The sequence below is a fragment of the Salarias fasciatus genome, chromosome 6 (assembly GCF_902148845.1).
Source record: "Salarias fasciatus chromosome 6, fSalaFa1.1, whole genome shotgun sequence".
Classification (NCBI taxonomy): domain Eukaryota; kingdom Metazoa; phylum Chordata; class Actinopteri; order Blenniiformes; family Blenniidae; genus Salarias; species Salarias fasciatus.
Window position 1 is genome coordinate 9,680,349 of NC_043750.1, and position 18,757 is coordinate 9,699,105.

The 18,757-nt window shown below is 48.7% G+C and overlaps 3 protein-coding genes across 3 annotated transcripts; all 3 read left to right on the forward strand.

Annotated features, from left to right (window-relative positions):
- Positions 1-469: 469 nt before the first annotated feature.
- Positions 470-13,750, forward strand: gtf3c1 (general transcription factor IIIC subunit 1). Its single transcript, XM_030092905.1, is given in 53 exon segments — positions 470-870; positions 873-922; positions 1,605-1,689; positions 1,692-1,759; positions 1,762-1,814; positions 1,898-1,907; positions 1,909-2,075; positions 2,158-2,305; positions 2,432-2,524; positions 2,630-2,744; positions 2,980-3,150; positions 3,500-3,523; positions 3,526-3,594; positions 3,597-3,613; positions 4,449-4,501; positions 4,589-4,646; positions 4,649-4,932; positions 4,986-5,068; positions 5,685-5,792; positions 5,884-5,989; positions 6,072-6,132; positions 6,134-6,226; positions 6,313-6,328; positions 6,331-6,408; positions 6,410-6,415; positions 6,566-6,700; positions 6,947-7,234; positions 7,312-7,457; positions 7,570-7,667; positions 7,749-7,845; positions 7,923-8,106; positions 8,203-8,296; positions 8,483-8,615; positions 8,691-8,775; positions 8,888-8,946; positions 9,134-9,248; positions 9,348-9,490; positions 9,584-9,679; positions 9,681-9,727; positions 9,810-9,894; positions 9,987-10,099; positions 10,182-10,241; positions 10,332-10,425; positions 10,495-10,667; positions 10,787-11,006; positions 11,009-11,231; positions 11,234-11,357; positions 11,567-11,706; positions 12,050-12,154; positions 12,227-12,510; positions 12,585-13,027; positions 13,103-13,289; positions 13,365-13,750. Coding segments are annotated over 53 exon segments (6,348 nt in total). The 5' UTR covers positions 470-725; the 3' UTR covers positions 13,581-13,750.
- A 915-nt stretch (positions 13,751-14,665) lies between these two features.
- Positions 14,666-16,654, forward strand: LOC115389732 (uncharacterized). The gene is made up of 4 exons (XM_030093272.1): positions 14,666-14,847; positions 14,931-15,200; positions 15,278-15,607; positions 15,871-16,654. The coding sequence occupies exons 1-4, from the start codon at positions 14,775-14,777 to the stop codon at positions 16,020-16,022; spliced, it is 825 nt and encodes a 274-aa protein (XP_029949132.1). The 5' UTR covers positions 14,666-14,774; the 3' UTR covers positions 16,023-16,654.
- A 102-nt stretch (positions 16,655-16,756) lies between these two features.
- On the forward strand, positions 16,757-18,554 carry LOC115389734 (uncharacterized). The gene is made up of 3 exons (XM_030093273.1): positions 16,757-17,213; positions 17,567-17,836; positions 17,930-18,554. The coding sequence occupies exons 1-3, from the start codon at positions 17,138-17,140 to the stop codon at positions 18,286-18,288; spliced, it is 705 nt and encodes a 234-aa protein (XP_029949133.1). The 5' UTR covers positions 16,757-17,137; the 3' UTR covers positions 18,289-18,554.
- The last annotated feature ends 203 nt before the right edge of the window (positions 18,555-18,757 follow it).

Here is an 18,757-nt window from a genome sequence, read left to right on the forward strand (position 1 = left end):
AATACACTGTTTTTGTGTAATCATAAAGAAGTTTGTTTGGGCAGGTGTAACTGCAGAAACATCCTGAAGCATTGTATTTTGTACATAATAAATTGTAAAACTGTATCTTAGCAAAGTGGCCCTAAGTAATGAAAACATTCCACAAAAATAAATCAGGAAACATCATTTACTTGCATTTCAGTGCATTTTACGTAACAGTGACATGACTGGCAGACCTTTTCCCTATTTAATAAAATACTTGCATCAATTATATGAATACAGTTTTCATATTAATTATATTAAATCTCTATTTGCATAAACTTGTTTTTATCCTAAGATTGTATTCATGAAGAAGAATCTAAACCTTGTTAGTAATTGAACAGTTGCGGTTTCTGGTCTTGACCGCCACCTGCTGGTGGATTTTTGACATTGACGCAAAACGTGGGGTTCATGATGAAATATGACGTCATGACGCACAGGGCTAAAACAAACAGCAGCTCCGCATCTAAACTTTGGAAAGGCTTCACAAATTGTCTTTTTTTTAGCCTCAAAATTTGAAGAATACTTTTGGTGTGAGGGTCTAAGATCAAAGCGCGTTTGAAAGCAACTCTCGTACACTCTAATGTGGTTAGTTTATGAGCGTTAAATGAAATTGTGGCCGTTAAAGTATTAGCATGCTAGCTAGCCGACAGCGCTAGCCGCAGTCAGAGGACTCATGCCATGGATCCTCTGAGCAATCGTGGCAGATGAAAGTCGCTCTGGAGGTTTGGGACGGGATCACGCTCCCTACTCTCTGGATACGACTCGAGAGCACAAAGCCCAAGTTCCCCCTCAAAATCGACGACTGCACCAAGGGTCACATCTGGGCGTCTGTAGCCTGCAATGAAGACTTCGCTTCTACGAGCTGCCCGTGGAGAGACAGGACGTGGTGCTGGTCGACAGGTGAGCTCTTTATCTGGCTGGGGTCATGAAAAGACAACTTTCTTATTCTTTTTAAAAAGTCGTTGAAACGTCCCACACATGAGTGTTGTAGTTTAGTCAATTTTAAAAAGCTTTTGTGTGTCGTTTCCGCATAATGAAATGAAGTGAGAAATATTGTTCGATCAATATCAAAGGTATTTTAATTTTCTAGCTTTTAAAACACTTAAATGTGATATATTTATCATCTGATTTATGAAACAGATTGACAGTGCACTCGTTGTTTTCTAATATAATCGAAACATAATTCAAGGAAAGTAGGATTTATACTGACTGTGTGCGCAGTTTTTACTGAAGTCCAGTTTTTTTGTAGTTTGTTAACTATGTTTTTAAGTTCAGTGCTGAATTATGAATTAAATGGACCGACTGGAGGGCTCAGTGGAGCAGTGGTTGTGCTCTGGCCTCACTATGAGAAGATCATGCTTGTTCATGAGTGTCCTCAAAGAAACAGAAAGAAATGGAGAAGTACCAAATATAAGTTAATTGCCAAAGAATTAAACCAACAACAACACATTTAACAAGCAATCCTTTTTCCCAGATAATAGCTTTGTTTTTAATATTGTCCATGAATCCCAGAAGACCTGTCAGTTTTGTTTTCTTTCTCCATATGTTCTCAGATTTTGTGCTGTTTTTGTGTGTTTCCAGGTTTTGAGGAAGTTGATCCAGAGTCTGGCATGCAATTAACTGACTCGTTTGCTGGGCCAAGCGAAGATGTCTACCCCCTCCATGTCATTTCGAAAACACGGATGGACATTCAGGGTCCTGTGCTTTTTTTAAGCAGAGGAACGACATCACGAAGCAGTGTTCGCTCTAAAAACCCTCACTTTGTTGCTTACTTTGGAGGAGGCCATGGAAAGGTCTGTTCAGATGCTTTGATGTTATGTTGATTTTTACAGTTACAATGAATCAGTGTTTTTCTCACAGTTTCTCTTCGTCTCAGATATGGCCGAAAAACTGGTGGTTGTGGCTTCCCAAGTGAGCCGATTCAGAGCACTGATCGGCAGCGAGAGCGATCCGGATTTGAAACTCAGCGATGACTCTTACTGCGTGCTGGAAAAAGTGGCCCGTGGGCGGTGGCAGGGGGAGATTCAGGACCGATCTGCACAAGAACGCTTCAAGTAGGAGACGCGTGGCCTCTGGTCTAACTCGGTGACGCGGCGGTTTGCTTCTGAGTAAACAGCTTCTGCTCTGTCCGTACAGGGTAGATGCCCGGAAGTTCCACTACTTGAGGAAATCTCTTGTCAGACATCAGCTGGTCACCCTGCAGTCGTATATCAAGCGTCTGCCGTCCGGGCTGCAGCAGCACTCCATCCTACTGATGCTCAAACGCTTCCATGTCTACAGGTCTGTGGTCTTCTGATGTGTCTTGTCCTTTACTGTTGGCTTTTCCATTGACTTTTCACTGTAATAATGCATTTGTTTTACATTTCCTGACTGAATACGTTTCTCTTCCCTCCGTGTGCCCTTCCAGGAGGACTCAGTACGACCCATGATGGAGTTTGTGACCAACTTCCTGCAGCAGTTGCCTGATCAGTTCAGCTCTGTGATGCAGCTCAGAAACACGATGGTGTGCATTCCTTCAGTGATCGTGCGTTGTGCTGCTTTGTCTTTTCACCTTTCTCTTTATAACCAGTCGTTTGCTTTTTTTTTTTTTTTTTTGGTAGAATATGAGGAGTGCGTCTTTAAGCGTGTACTGAAGCACTTGAACGTTGCCAAGCTGGTGCAGTTCTTCCAGTATCCCCTGGAGGACTTGGATCCCAGCACCAAACCCTGTCTCAACAAAAAGGGTGACGTATCTTCAAAACTACGCCTTCAGTCCACAATAAATTAAGTTCAGATACACTGAAATCAGAAACAACAAGCAAACCCACTTCTGATGAATTGTAGATTAATTTCGCATCAGACATATTTTCTTAATACGCACATAAAAAGACATTAAAGTCAAGCAATTTGTGTCTTTATGAAGAGAGGAAATTAAATTTTGTGATTGTTGTTTTGCGTGTTTTTTTTTCTTTATTCCAGGTAATAAAGTGCATGTACGTTGTATAAAGCTGCTGAAGCCGTTTGTGAAGAAGGGCTTCACTGATGCTGATGACGACGACGACGATGATGAAGACTGTGACAGAAACAGGGATTTGCCGTCGGAGGGGCGGCTCTTGGAGAAGGACTACCTCTCACAGGCCTACGGCATCGGTATGTCTGATCATTCCTCCGGCTGTCTGTCTGCTGGGAAATCTACACACTAACACACAGTTAACTCACACTTAAGTCTTCTCCATGTGTAACGTTTCACTCGACACAGAACCCGCCCTAACTGTTTTGCAAACCTACGCTATCCTCACTGTGAGTCTGAAAACAAAGCTACATTTGAGAATGATTTAACGCAGAAGCTCTCGCCTCAAAGTTACAGGAGCTTCATTGCATGATGGCACCATGAGGATCTGTTCTGATGTTTTTAAAGGCAAAAACCAACATCTGCAAGCTTTGGAAACTGTGATGTTTGGGATAAATTGGAGCTTTTGTCTCCTTCCTCCCAACGCAGTGCTGTCCTGTGGCACAAAGGGAATCTCCAGAGAGCTATAGGCGTCAGATTGAACGTGGGGAAGCTGGACTCGCGGCTGGTGTGCAAGAAGCTGGAAACGACGGCGTGATCACGGTAAGGGTCACCGTTTTTAACCCACCAAAACGTTTATTCCCTCTAAAAAGAAAAAGTTTTGTTTGAAAACACAGAGCAGTCAGTTTGTGGGCTGGTAACAGGCAGGCAGACACAGTGAAGCCGGGATGTTTGGGTTTCCCTCCCACTGACATCCGCCAGAGGTCAGCCGTTGCACAGACAACACTTCCTCTCCGATGAGCAGCGGATGCTCATGAAGCCTGATAGAAGGTCTGTTTCAGAAATAACCAGAAGCAGCAGAATCTCACCTCACTGTTCCACATTAATCAACAACGCATCAACAGACACTGAAAACAACACTGTGTGTTTATTCACAAGTAATGTCAGTGAGCTCAGTGTGTGCAGGGTATTCAGAGGAAACGGTCCAGAGGAAACTATAAATGCATTTAATGGTGACTTACTGGCACAAAACTCAGATGTAGTATGTAAAGTGTAATAACAGAGCATGTGGAGGTTTTTTTATGTACATTTCCATCACCGGTGACAATCGCCCAACAACACATAAAAAACATAAATACACTGAAGTATACTGAGCTGAGGATCCCAGAGCAGCTGCAGTTACATTTAAAAGAAACCTTCAAATGTAGATATTTACCTTTTAATTAATGAAAAATTGAATTTCCCTTGAATTTGGTCGTCGTTTCCATTCTAGTTACTCTAATTTGCATCTTTCCTTTCATGTTGTTTCATAATTCATGTTCGATGTGGTTTTTGTTATCAGTTGTCGCTTCTCTTGTCAGATTAATGTCTAATATCTAAGTTTGAGGCTGTTGTTTCACTTTGAGCTGGTGTTGTTGTGCCGCCGCGCTTCTTGCAGGCGTTCATGGAGGACGAAGGTCGTCAGAGGACCGCCAAGTTCATCAGCCATCGGTTTGTACCTAGAGATGTGAACAGGCAGTTGAGTTGGCGTGGCGTCGCTCCGCTTGGCTCGAGCGTTGCTCTGCTCTGGTCCAACAGGTGTGTGGGCGTCAGTGATCAGCTGCAGATGTTTGCTAAAGAGAAGGAAAGAACAAGCTGCTGCTTGCCACGCCGGGCGCCAAAGCGGCGGCCCTCCTCCGAAACACCGACGGCACGAGACGACGGCAAACTCCTCCTGCCAAGAAAAAGAAAACGGGGAAAGGAAACCAAGAAGAGGAGGAGGAGGAGGATGAAGGGCAGGCTGGTGATGAGAGCACAGGGGGCAAGAGGTCAAAGGGCAAAGGATGTAAAGCAAAAGGAAGCAAAAAGACCAAAGGAAAAAAAACAGCCGACGGCAGAGGACGGAGAACCCGAAGCTCCTGTCACGCAGCCTCCAGCCGGAGGTGAGAGATCATTAAAACTCTGCATGTTCAGACCGGATTGTGCTGAATTACAGCGGTCTTGTTTCACATTTCTCAGACGAAGCTGCATCCTGCGACGAACCTCTGCCTCCTGAGGCGGAGACGGTTTCTGCAGCAGGTAACTCCTCAGCGATGCAAATAAACTCTGCTGAATGTCCAGTTTTATCTCTGACACCTCACTGGCTCCCCAAGGTTTGAAGTCTGTATTGATTTTTTGCATGTTTAAAAGAAAAAACAACTGCAGCTGGTCACTGTCATTCATTGTCAATTTCTTAAATACTTTGTTAATCAGGTGCACGGTCGTTAGTTTTTCACCAGCTAGTGTGTCTGTCTACCTTTCTGTCGCATGGCACAGGTTTCATGTTAGAGTTGGCGAGGTTACTCAGAAAATACAAAACAAACCAAAAAAAACAACTAAAATACGGCCGAGAGCAGCTGCAGGCGTCTGTTAATGTAAAAAAAAAAAAAAAAAGCTTCTGCAGCTCACATATTCTGATCATCCCGTTTTAAAGGAATACAATCAAACTTCACAAGATGCAAAAGATTTATTGCTTTTATTCAGTCAGAACTAATCAGCCAAACGCAACTATTTTTCTACTTTTCACACATTTTTTTTTTTCTCTTGTTTGTAAGTTTTCCTCCCATCGCCGTTTAGACTGTAATATTTCAGAATCACCCTGGCTGTTGGTTCCTGTTAATTCTACTAATTATATCTTCCTCTGTGTGGTTCGCAGCTCCGGAGGAGCCGTCCAGCTCAGCTCCCGCCTCCTCTCCAACTCGCACTGAGGCTTCGAGCGCAGCAGAGGACGCCGCCGGCAGCAGAGACGAACCCGTGAGCGGCTGTAGCGTCGTTAGCCTGCTGGAGGTAGGCCCGGTCGCTCGGCCGTTCGGCGTCGTGTCGGAGGATCGGCGCTCACGGCTCTCCTCCTGCAGGTCCCTCATTCGTGCAGCGGTCTCGGGAGACGTACCGCCTGCTGAAGAGGAAGAACCTGATCGTGGAGGCCATCAACAACCTCAGGATCATCGAGGGTTTCTTCCCGTCAGTTCATCCTCAGCCATCAGAGATAAATCTCAGAAAGAGGGTGATCAGAACACCAACTGCTGTTTTTCTTTTCCTCCAGGCTGCAGAAGATGATCATCGAGCAGGAGAAGCAGGAAGGCGTCAGTTCAAAGTGCTGCAAGAAAAACCGTCCTCCGTCTCGTCCAGGGCCTGTCGAAGAAAGGCTTGCTCAAGCTTTACACGACCTCCGTCGTCCAGGACGGGGTCACCAAGAAGGCGCGCGCACACACACTTTGTGAAAAAGCAGCGCCATGCTCTAAAGGATGACTCCGTTAAAATCACACTCCGCTGTCCTCTTGCAGGTTGACATGATCGTCCATCGTCCATTCAGCCCAACGATAAAATTGTGCATCAAGTCATTGAGCAGGTCCGCTTTAAGATGTCCAACTCTTACATAACTGCACGGTGAGTACGACACTTCGCTAAGTAAAATAAAATACTGAATGTTGAAATTAAACTGAAACTTTAAATGGCCTCCTGTGTTTAACGTCAAGTTCTTCTGTTCCTCATATTTCGCGAGCTCAGTCGTTTCGTTCCTCCTCTTCTGTCCCTCAGCAACCAGCAGGCTGAGGAAAGAGAGAGAGAGCTGCAGAAGGACCAGCAGGAGACGAGCGCCCACCAAGGCACTGAAGAGCAAAGCTGAGAGGAGGAGGCGGTTTCTCAAAGACGACGACTTCAAGCCCGTGCCAGGTCAGTATGGTGTCGAAACGCAAGGAAGAACACTCGATTTCATGTCTTTCAATTTTATTTTGTCATTTTTTTTTAATTCCGTGAACACACTCACACGCTCAGAAAGCTGGATTTATCGGTTCATTTTTACACTTTGCAGCGATAAAAAGTTAATTTTTCTTGATTTTTTTATTTATTTATTCATTTATTTTTACTACACATCTATTTTCACACTCACTCCTCTGACCGGCGTGTCTGTTTTCAAAGTTCCCGGGTTGAGTAAGGCGTTGGGCTTCCAGCCCAAGATGCACCGCCTGAGCGCCGTCCACAAGTTCCTCTGGTACATCATCTACGGCCACCCGCTGCTGCAGACGTCCGCCGCCGCCGACGAGAGCGGCAAGCCCAAGATCAAGTGGGATCCGAAGTCCGACGCCGCCACAGCGGAGCAGAAAGCTGCAAACGGCGGCCGGTCCAACCTGGATGTGATGTCCGACGACGAAGGGGAGGAGCCGAAGGACGCCTCGGCGCACTCTCAGTCTCAGAGTGAACCGAAGGGTGAGGAAGTCGGCTTGTTTCCTCGCTTGATCCATTTCTTGAAAGTTGAGTCTGAAATAAGTTTGTGTTTCCTACAGTGTACGTCGACGAAGAGTCGTGGAAGAGGTTCGTCCCTCCCGTGCACGTGCACATGGACTACGCTCAGGGCTGGGCCATGGTGGGCGACCTGCTCCTCTGCCTGCCTCTCTCCATCTACGTTCAGGTCATACAGGTCATGTACAAGGTGAGTTTTTTTTTGTTTTGTTTTGTTTTTTTGGGCTCACTCTGAACCCTCCAGTTAATTCAGAGTGGTGCCGCTACGTTCGGTGTGGGCTGATGGGAAACTCGTCCCGCAGGTGGACGGACTGGAGGACTTCCTCAACGACCCGGTGAAGCAGCACTACCTCATCCGGATGCTGCCGGCGCGGACCAAACGGCAGCTGCTGTTCAAACGGTGAACTCAGTCACGTCATAATTTCCTTAATTTTAATCATTTTTCTAATTTCCTATTTAAACTGGCTTGTTTTATTTTTAGGAAATACTTCACGGCTATTTATGAGAACCTGCAGAAGCTGGCTTACATGGGTCTGCTGCAGTTCGGCCCGGTTGAGAAGTTTCAGGATAAAGAGCAGGTACGCCGCGACCTCTGACCCCGCCGCTCCGAAGCCCTCGTGCTGGACAGTCAGACTTCATCTTTCCCCGCCGGCAGGTGTTCATACACCTGAAGCGAAACGCCACCATCGTGGACACCACCACGGCAGAGCCGCACTACTGGCTGATCACCGAGTCGCCCGACAAGCCGTTCCAGCGCCGCCGCTACACGTTCAGCAGCTACAGCGACGTGGAGAGCTACTGGTTCGACCTGATGTGTGTCTGCCTCAACACGCCGCTGGGTACACACACACACACACACACACACGCGCACGGCTCACTGTCTGTCCAGCCTCCAGTTTCACGATCTGAAGACGTGACCCTTTGTGTTTCCGAAGGTGTGATTCGTGGTAAGAGACGCTCCAAGGACGAAGGGGCTCCTTCCTTCGTGCCCGAGCGCTACCTGTTCGTGGCGTTGGCGTACCTCCTCAGGTACGTGGAGCGTTCTCAGTGGAGTCGGCGTGCTCGCACGTCAGGCTGGAAATACGAACACATAAATCAAAAACTTTTTCACACATTTTTCTGCAAGTTTATGTTCAGAAATAAAAATTTAAAGTTCTCTGCTTCCTTTTTTTCTTCTTATTAAACAATGTGTGTGCGCCCGTCCCTCGCGCGCAGGGGCAGCGCGGAGGCCTGTGACGACGGCTCGATACCGGGAGACGGGAAAGGAGCCGCAGGTCTGCACTCGGAATTCTTCGGCCATCTTAAACGCAACTGGCTGTGGACCAATCACCTGCTCAGCGTTGGAGGGGTAATCACGCCGCACACACACTGAGGGAATTCATCTCCAACGTGTTTCTGACACGTTTCTCTCTCTCTCTTCAAGAGCTCAAAATGCTTTGGAGTCGCAGCCCACCCAGACCAGGCTGAAGAGCCTCCTCACCCGAGACGCTCTCACGTGTCGCTGGCCGGTAAGCTGCACGAGTTAAATCAGTTCTTTAGTCCTCGGCACTTCTGATGTCCAGGACCAGCGTCATTCTTTCTGAAACCCTCCTGTAACCTGCCACCGTCCCTCTGCCACAGCAGAGTCGGCCAGACATTATGTGACCACAAAGCGACCGCTGTCATCAGTCCCTGTCGAGGTACGACTTCCTCACGTCCTGCTTCATGGAATACACACTCCATCAGTGTGACATGGTCGTCGTTCTGGGAAATCGAGAGGCGGATTTCACTTCTTTAACGATTTTGGCTGCTGTGATTCAATAAACCTGAAGGTTCTGTGTAATATTGTTTCTAGTATCATTTTGTCCTCCCCTTCTTTAACGCCAGGTGGGAATCGAACCGGCTTCCAGGAACCAGCAGGTGGTCGGCGGGAAGAAGCAGAAAAGAAGGAGGCCCAAAAAAGAAGCTGCTGTCAAAGTGCCAAAGAAGAGGAAGAAAGCTCGTAATCATGACCCCGAAACGCTTCTTGGTTGGCGACGGATTCAGGATGGAAAACTCACTTTATTTTTTATTTTTTTTTTTGCGTGTTTTTGCTTCACAGAACCGAAGAAACGCTCTAAAGCCCACGACGAGAAGGACCACAAGGCCCTGAAGATGATGACCAGGCAGAGGGTGTACTGGTCTGTGCAGGAAGACTCTCTGATGATGCTGTGCTGCGTGGCCACTCACCTGCTCAACAGCAAGGTGGCGCTTTCTGAAATGAATGAAGTGTGTGTGTGTACGGACGCGTGCGCCTCCCTTTTGGAATAAAACCTGCTTCTTTTCCCCGCGCTGCAGTTGAAAAGGCCGTTTGTGCCTCACTGTGTGGTGCGAGACCTGCTCCATTCGGAGTTCGAGGTGTCGGTGGACAAAACGTCCGTGTCGGTCGGGCGGGCGCTCTCGCTACATCCTGAAAAATCCCCAGACGCTCCTCAACTACAGGTCGGTTCTCCTTGCTCCGGTCAGAGCGTCTCCGCGGCAGACGCCCGAGTCACCGGGGAAGTTTTTTTGCTCCGTGCTGCAGGATCTGCGTGGCCGAGGTTTGCCAGGACAAAGCCCTGATGAAGGTGCTGGAGGAGCTCAAGCCGGCCGATCCGGAGAACCCCGAGGTTGGGTTTTTCTCGGCTCAGCGTTGCAGACCGCAGCGCTTTCAGCCCCGTCTCTCAGTGCAGTTCATCTGTTTCTGTCTGTGTTGCGCCAGGACTGCGCCAAGTCGTTTTCTGAGTACACCAGGCTGCTCAGACAGAAGTTCAGCTCCGTCATGAGCCCCGGGGACTCCGTCATACCCGACTCCAGGCAGGAGCTCTTCTCGCGGTGAGACGACGGGACCATTTCATCTGTTGACCTCGGACCGATCGGCTCAGGGTCGAATTATTCCTTCTGCATCTCTTTACAGATTTAAGGTCGCAGCTATCGACTGTACGAAAGACATGTCATTTGAAGACAAGCTCACCTGGTGAGTGACGGTAACACGTCTAGTGTTGCTTTAGCTGAATGCAGTTTTTTTTTTTTTTTTTTTTATGGTTTGTGTCCGTTTCCTTCACAGCCCTGAAGACATTCACGCCATCGTGTTGCACAACTTCATCCAAAGCACCCTGGCCATGACCAACAGCCAGATGAAGTCCTCCAGGTCCTTTCAGGTACGGACTCCCGGATTCTTTTATTTGACCCACTTCGTCAAGTGGCTGTTAATCACCTTTCTCTCGCAGACCTTCCATATATACAGTAAGTACGACCAGGAGCTGCTGTGCCAAGTCTTCATCCAGTGCAGGAAGCGGGGCCTGGTCAACCGCCGCCGCGTCAGCAAGTCGTTCGGGCCCAAGAAGAACCGCGCGTTGCCCATGCTGCCCATGTCCTACCAGCTGTCCCAGTCCTACTACAGGTGCGAGCCTCTCGGATCACTCCTCCCCGCCGTCAGACGTCATCGTTGCTAACGGCCTCGCCTCATCCCCCCCCCCCCCCCCCCCCCCCCCCCCCCCCCACCCCCTCCCGTCACTGCAGGTGCTTCTCGTGGCGTTTCCCTCACTCGCTCTGCACCGACGCCTTCTGCTTCCTGAAGACTCTGATCAACAACCCGACCGGAGACGGCCGGCCGGCCACGGCTTTCTACCACGAGCCCGAAGTCCGGTCGGTGACCGGGGAGGACCCGCTGGAGAGAAGAGGGTCGTCGAAAAAGACAGAAAACAAAGTGCCGGGAAAGACGATAGTGGTCCGGTGATCGAAGCAGAGGAGCAGACCGACGGGAAGGACGCAGACAAAGCTGGAGGGAAGGAGGAGGTGGAGGAGGTGGAGGTGGCAGGGAGCAGTGAGAACACCGAGGAGACGGACCGTGAACGGGGGGCGCGGGACGCTTCTCTTGAGGCGCCATCGGTCACTCCCGACAAAGCTGCAGCGGCTCCGGACGAGCTGCCGGACGTGTTGGACATGCTGCAGTTCTCCCTGAACTCGGTGGGGGCGCCTGCATGGTGTCGCTCAGCCTCATGTCTCTGGGCCTGCTCAGCGTGCACATGTCCATCCCCAAGCAGCTGGTGGTGGTGGACACCAACATGGTGGACAGCGAGGTGGTGAGGAGGTGAGGCGGAATCAAACCGTCGGCTTTTAGAACCCGACGCAGCCGAAGAAGCTCCGTTTGATTTGCCACAATAAAATAAATAAATAAATAAATCACTAATCTTCCACATATGAACTATAATCAGACGTTTTTAGTCTGTTAAAAGCTGCAGATTTTTAATTTTTGAGCCGACAGCTGGACTTCAGAGCCTCACGCTGTTTTCTCTCCAGCATGACCGTCCTGGACGAAGACGACGACGATGAGGAAGACGGAGACGAGTGCGAGAGGAAGAAGAAGTTTGAAGTGAAAACGCAGAAGGCGTCACACACCAAGTACCTGATGATGAGAGGATACTGCGCCCCGGGCATCGGTAAGCATCAAGCTTTGCTCCCGAATCTGCTGCAGATTCACGTTTCGCCACGTTTGTTGGAAACAAGACATTTTATTGTGTTGTGAAATTTTTTTTCTTCTATTACAGACAGATACTAGTTTCAAACTCTAGTTAGTGGAGATAGAAATAAAAATATGAAGGAAAAGGAAGATGTCAGCAGTGTTTTTATTGTTATTAACATGATTTCGATGATCTTAATGTTAATAAGAGCTGTGGTTATACTTTTCCTGCAGTGGTTGATGATTACACGTGCTATCCATTTCTCCTTTACGCCTTCTTTCTGTTTCATGGTTATATCGTCTGTTTTCTTCCCTGTTCGCAGTCAAGCTGCGGAACCTGAACACCAGCGACAGCATCGTGGTGGAGCCGTGCAGGATGCGGCTGCAGCTGCGCGACACGCCGGCGCACCACGTCTTCAGCGAGGAAGGTCAGTGTCGATACGCTCTGTATGCACGCAGAAATGCCGTTAAAATTCAGCTCTCCTCTTCACCCGTTGCAGACCTGCCCCCGCTGGACCTGACCCAGTGCGGCCCCTCCCTGCTGCCGCCCTCGCTCACCCGCTGCATCCACTCCTCCGCCGTGGCCTCGGCGGAGGAGTGCGACGGGCGGCTGGCCGAGCAGAGGCGGTACACCCGCCAGGACGTGGAGGCGTGCGCCGCGCTGAGGAGGAGCCTGAACGAAGCCGGGCGGAACGGCGTGGACGCGCGCGACTTCCGCCGGGCGCACGCGGACCTGCAGCGGCCGCGGCCCGGACGCACCCGCAGCCTGCAGCAGTACATGCAGGTAGAGCGGAGGACGACGCTTCCTCTCCTTCCAGACACGCATGTCTGAGCGCCGCCGTCTCTCCTCCCCTTCAGGATCTGGAGGAGATGCAGCAGGTGGTCCTGGTGGGGAGCCTGGGCCCCCGCTGGGTGCTGCTGCAGCACGCCGAGCCGTGGCTGCTCACCCTCAACACCAAGCAGTGGTCTCACACCCGCCTCACGTCCAGCCGCCTCAGCTACATGACCCGGCAGCACAACGTCCCCTTCATGCGCAAGAAGAGCGTGAGGCCGAGGGGCACGGCGGCGAGGGAGCCCCCCGCCAAGCGGCAGCGCGTGGACGCAGAGGACGGCTCCGATAAGGAGGACGGAGTCCCGGCGTCCGGCGAGGAAGACCGGACGGCGAGGACAGAGAAGCCCCCGCACCCGGAGGAGGAGGAGGAAGCAGGAAGTCCGATGACGGAGGACGAGAAGACGGAGCAGCCGGACGGAGACGACAGTCTGAACGCGGAGCCGTCCTCCCCGCCCCCGTCCGATGAGCAGTAAGTCCCGCCTCTCTCTCTCTCTCCTCCTCCTTCCTTTCTCCTCGCTCTGACCTCTCCGTCGTCTCCGCGCAGCGAGAACATGAGCTTCGTCAGCCGGCCGTGGCGCATGGTGGACGGCAAGCTCAACCGCCAGGTCTGCAAGGGCATGCTGGAGGCCGTGCTCTGCCACGTCATGTCCCGCCCCGGGCTCACGCAGCGGGCGCTGCTGGAGCACTACAAAGACCTGCTGCAGCCCGTGGCGGTGCTGGAGCTGGTGCAGGTGAGTCGCCAACACGTCGGCGGTAGCTCCGCTCCGATGTGACGACGATGTCACGCCGTCTGGTTGCTTCCGCAGGTTCTCATCGACCTGGGCAGCGTCACCAGGAGGACGCTGGTCAAAGGTCGCAGGCCGTCGCTGTTCAGCCGCCCCACGCCGCCGGCGGGAGGCCGGACCGAGGAGACGGACCCGGAGGAACCGGACGCCGTCTTCTACGAGCCCACCCTGAGCTGCGGCCTGCGGCTCTGCAGGGTGCTGCCCAACGAGCGACACTGGAACTCCTGCGTGCCGTGAGCCGATCGGCTCTCAGCCGGATCCTCCGGACGCTCGGGATCCGGCTTTTCTCTGCAGAAACCTCAAAGACTGAAACACACCATTTTTTGTTTTGTTTTTAGGCATTCATTTGTTTTTGGCTACTTTTTCTGATCTGTTCTTTAATACAAATGTTGAATAAAACTGAAAAAGTCTTATTTTATGACCATTATTGTATTTAATTTACAACATATATTATTATATTGTAGCTTCACAAAAGGTGCATTCCCTGGATTAAATGTTGCACCAGTCAAATTTAGTTTCTCATGTTCGTCTTTTCATCTTTGCCAAATTTTAGAGAGGCAACATACTGTCTAATCTGAGGATATAAAGTGCAGAAACTGACCAGTTGTCATAATTTTTCCAAATGTTAACGTGATAAAAACAGTAAAGTAACAATTTTCCAGTAAAGCTTTATTTTCTTACCAACATACTTAAAAGAGGAAGCTTCCTCATATGTATTCTTAATCATGCCAAACTTAACAGATAATTGCAAAATATTTTGGGTCAAATGTGTTAATATTGTATTTAAAATGGCTATATTTACTCCCTTATTGCCCGTTACTATATTTTTGTGATGCCTGCTACAAGGTATCATGAAGGTTTAGCCTCAAGATTGAAAAACATCCCAAATATGACCTCCGTTAAAAAACTCGACACTTTCCGTAGTCAGTGATCCTCAAAACCAAGGATGAAGATCTTGTTTGAGTCTGTAGTTTGAACTTTGACCAAAGTGCAGTAATGAAATAACAGAGGAGGAAACCAGAGGACAGACAGTGTGTTGATGTTTCTGTATGGTTTTATTTCAGTGTGGTTTGAGCTGCTGGCTGTGCGGCACGTGTAAGATGTGGAGGAAAGAAAAATTTTTAAAGTTTAAATGTTACTATGGCATCATTTTACCGGTCCAGCCTTCAGCGGCGTGTTCCCTGGACTGAAATGTGCCTGACACCCCTGTTCTGTCTCTAACGGTAGTATCTGCCTGGGTGTTCCCACTTTCACTTTTGGAGGAAGTTGCAGCGGTGGAACGCAAACAGGATGTGATTTGTGCAAACGGATGGCGTTGCCAACATTGTTCTTCCTCTTGAGACGGGGAGACGGGGGGAAGCGTTCGCTCGCTGACCGCCCCTCGATGCCATGTCTAAATTCTGAGTCAGTCCAGCCGACGTCCTGCGAGCCATGCTGTTCCACTTCAGTTTCCGGGCCGTTCCTTTGCTCGCCGCTCTGTTTGTCCGTTTCGTGTGCAGCTCTGGTGAGTTTATATCTGTTTTGATCATTTTAGACGCTTCCTGCTTGGTTCGTAACGACACAGCGGCTTATTTTCCCCGTATCCAGGCCAGAGCTGTGCGGACGCACCCGTGTTCACGCCGTCCTCGCTGGTGGTGCAGTACGGGGCTAACGCCTCGGCAGCATGCGCCGTGTGCAGGACGGAATGCAACGGCACTCTCTTTGGGTTGGAAATCCCTCTGGGAGTGAAAAAAGTATACGGAACCACGCTGCAGTGGGAGGTGGACAATATGACTGAGTGGGAAACGTCGGCCATGTGCTACTATAACCATCGCAGTGATGGGCAGTGTGTCACCGTCCTGCCTGTGACCGTCTACCGTGAGCACACACTCCTTTCTATGTTCTCTTTTGTTGTTGGTGGAGTCTGGAGCTTTGTCTTTCCACCGTCTCCGCAGAGCCTCCAGAAGACGTGTCCCTCGTTCTGGTAGAGGACGCCGATCCGGCGGCGGCGTGCGGCCAGTACACTCTGCATTGCGTCACACACAACGTCGCTCCCATCGGCAGGCTCGTCGTGACCTTCTACAGAGGTCAGACGGTTCTGGGCCGGCTCACGTCCAACAGCACAGAGAAGAAACCGGTCACTGAGACCTTCTCTCTGAAAGTGAACCACAGCAGGGACGACTCCGGAGCCCTGATCCGGTGTGAGGCTGAGCTCCAGCTGGGCCCCGAGGGCCCGCGGCCCCCTCCAGTGGTCACATCTTACAGCATCGCTGCTCCAACCAACTGTGAGACAAAAAAAAAAAAAAGAAATCTACTTTTACATGAAACAATCAAACTGAGGCTGATAACGACTGTGAGCAGGTGGTGGTTGATTCCTAAATCCCACGAACAGGAAGAGAAAGGAAGAAATAAATAGATTAATGTATGGAATTTAAGAAAACAAGATATTTAAAGATGATTAAACTCACTATGGAACTTAATTTATGTCTTTTACCTCAAATGTTTGGCTTCATACTGAGATAATAATCAGAATAATCTGTTTTTACAGGTTTGGAGTCGATTTCAACTCAACAGCCGCCAAAAGAAACGACTGCAGGCAAGGCCTCTACCACAAAGCCTGAGCCGAACAGCGGCGCCTCGTATGCATTAATTCACTGGTGTGTTCTGTGTTTTTTGCCTTTTCTGTCTGTTTTGAACTGAGCTCAGAAGCAATGATCCAAGCTGTTTGCTTTCAGAACTTTAAGTTTTATCCATTTCCTGCTCCATTTCCTGCTCAGTAAATGGATAATATACATATATATATATATATATATATATATATATATATATATATATATATATATATATATATATATATATATATATATATATATATATACACACACATATGTGAAATGTTTTATAAATGCTTGATTCCATGTTTCAGTTTCTGCAAACCTCCATTTATTGATTTCATAATCTTATTTCTCTGTCTTTAACAATAAGAACCCTGACAGACAAACACCGACTCTGTCACTGTGTTTTTTAATTAAGCTTTGTAATACTAAGTCATAACTCTTTCCTAATTGAATATCGCCATGTTCATACTGTAAAAATATACAAAGTATGTGATTAAACCACAAAATGATCTATTTAAAGAAACCCATCTTCTGCTGTTGTCTGTATTATTGCAAATATTAACCAACATATAAAATCCTAATTCTCTAAATAGTCACTTCATTCAGCTACAATGTTATTTTCATTTTTTTTTTTTTTTACTTAAAAATGAGAAATCTGTTGTATGAGAATCAGTAAATTTGTAGCTTTTACTGATTAAACGTGTTTTAATGACATGTTAAACTCTGTATTCTTTATTCAGATGTTTGAAAATAAGAGGTAAATCAGTCTATATTCAATCTGAAACTCCTGTCAGCTTCTGCTCTCACAGAGTAATACTGGCGTTTCAGTCAGTATTTAGAGGTTGTAAAAGGTAAATATTCGAATAAATTGGCAGGTCTTTTTGGGATTTTGAGCAACATTGGAAGGAGCAGCTGTGTGTTTTCCGAGGCGGTCACATTTCTTCAGCATGTGATGTGAGGATGATGCAAAAGGAGTTTGGAACAGGCTGATGGATGTGCAGAACCTTGTTTTCGTGCAGTTGTGGGTGAAAACACAGCAGCTGTGGAGCGAAGCTTCAGGCCTCTCCAGATGTTTTCGGCTCCGCCGCTCCTCCCTCCTGTCCCGGACCAGACTTCTACTGAGCGAAAGGCTTCGTGATCCCAACTCAAACTCTGTGACGACCAGTCTGGACGTCTGCTGAAAACCTCAAAGCCAAGATGATTTTTTTACACGTGGTACTTTTGAGTGCAAATCTGATTACTTTTGCTTGCAGTTCACACCAGTCCAGCTGTGGTGAGTAATCCTGAATATTACAAACAGAATTATAACTGTGACAGAGAGCATGTTTATTTCTGTAAAGAAACATGTAAATGTATAAAGTCTGTGCTTTTAAATCTAACAGATTACTTTGTATAGTTACATATTTATTGATCAGTTCATTCTCCAAAACCTCAAAAATGTACCAGCTTCAAACCAGCCTGTGACACACACACATACTGTAAATCTTTATCACACAGCGTAGAAAGTTATATTTACAATCAATGAAAAGATCTCAATCAGAAAGGAAGTATATGGAAAAGGAGATTCTCTGGCAGGGTTAGAGGCAGAGTGGGTGCAGTAAATGTGGCTGGTTTCTTCTCCACCAGACGAGGACTGTGCGGACAAGCCGGTCTTCACGCCGTCCCAGCTGGTGGTGGAGTACGGCGCCGCCGCCTCGGTCAGCTGCACGCCCTGCCAACACGGCTGCCGGCAGGACCAGGCCGGCATGGACGCATCTGCCGGAGAGACGGCGAGGAACGACACCGCCGTTCTGTGGACGGTCGACAGCGTGGCGGAGTTCAATCTGTCTGCCACGTGCTTCTACGCAAAGGATGATGGGAGCCGGTGTTGCAGCCGTCTGCCTATAACTGTGTACAGTGAGTGGCCTTGAGTTTAGAATTCAGAATCTGTCTGGAGTGTGAAGAAGCCACGGTGCACTGATCGCTCTGCGTGTGTGTTTCTCTCCGCAGAGCCTCCGACGCGAGTGTCGCTGAGCTTTAAGCAGGAGGAGTACTACAGCGGCTACGAGTCCAAAGTGCAGTGCAGCGTCGAGGACGTCGCTCCGATCGGAAACGTCCAGCTGATCTTCTACTCCTCATTCCTGCCGGTCTTTCACCACCAGTTCAGCGACTCGTCCGTGAGCCCAGAGAGCGGGAGCTACACGTTGACGGTCCGGTCGCTGGAGGAAAGCGATGGGTCGGGGTACTGGTGTGAAGCCAACCTCCGTCTGGGGCCTGAAGGGCCGGCCACCGTTCTGAAATATGCCTCTAAAATCAGGAGGGATCACCGCCCCCCACCCTTCATAGTCCAAAGTTCAGGGGACCGGTAGATTTGTGCATCGTGGTTTTCGGTATAATTACAAATATGACAGAAGGATAACTGAAAGTTGTCATGTCAGTAACTTCTATATTCTTCATGTAAAAATACAACAACAGCATCTTAACGCATGCAGTTCATTACACGACATTATGCCACGACTTTACTAATCGTATCAGTATTACATTGCTCGATTCTCTTTTTCGCACCTTTCTTATTCACTTTATTTCAATGTGTTCCTCGTGTTTCCAAGCGAATTACCATATAAATAAACTTCGTTTCCACCTTGCATTCAGTTTTTGGTTTCGAAGGCAGTAGCCTGTCACAGCCCGTTTGAGGGCGGGGTTTACGAAAGGTCAATTCCCGTCACGATTTCATTAAACTCCTGTCTACCAAATTTAGAGCTTCTGAGCTCATGACAGAAACATGAACGTTGTCCCACTGCATCCATCCATGCCTAATTCCTCCTTGTAAAAAGTCTA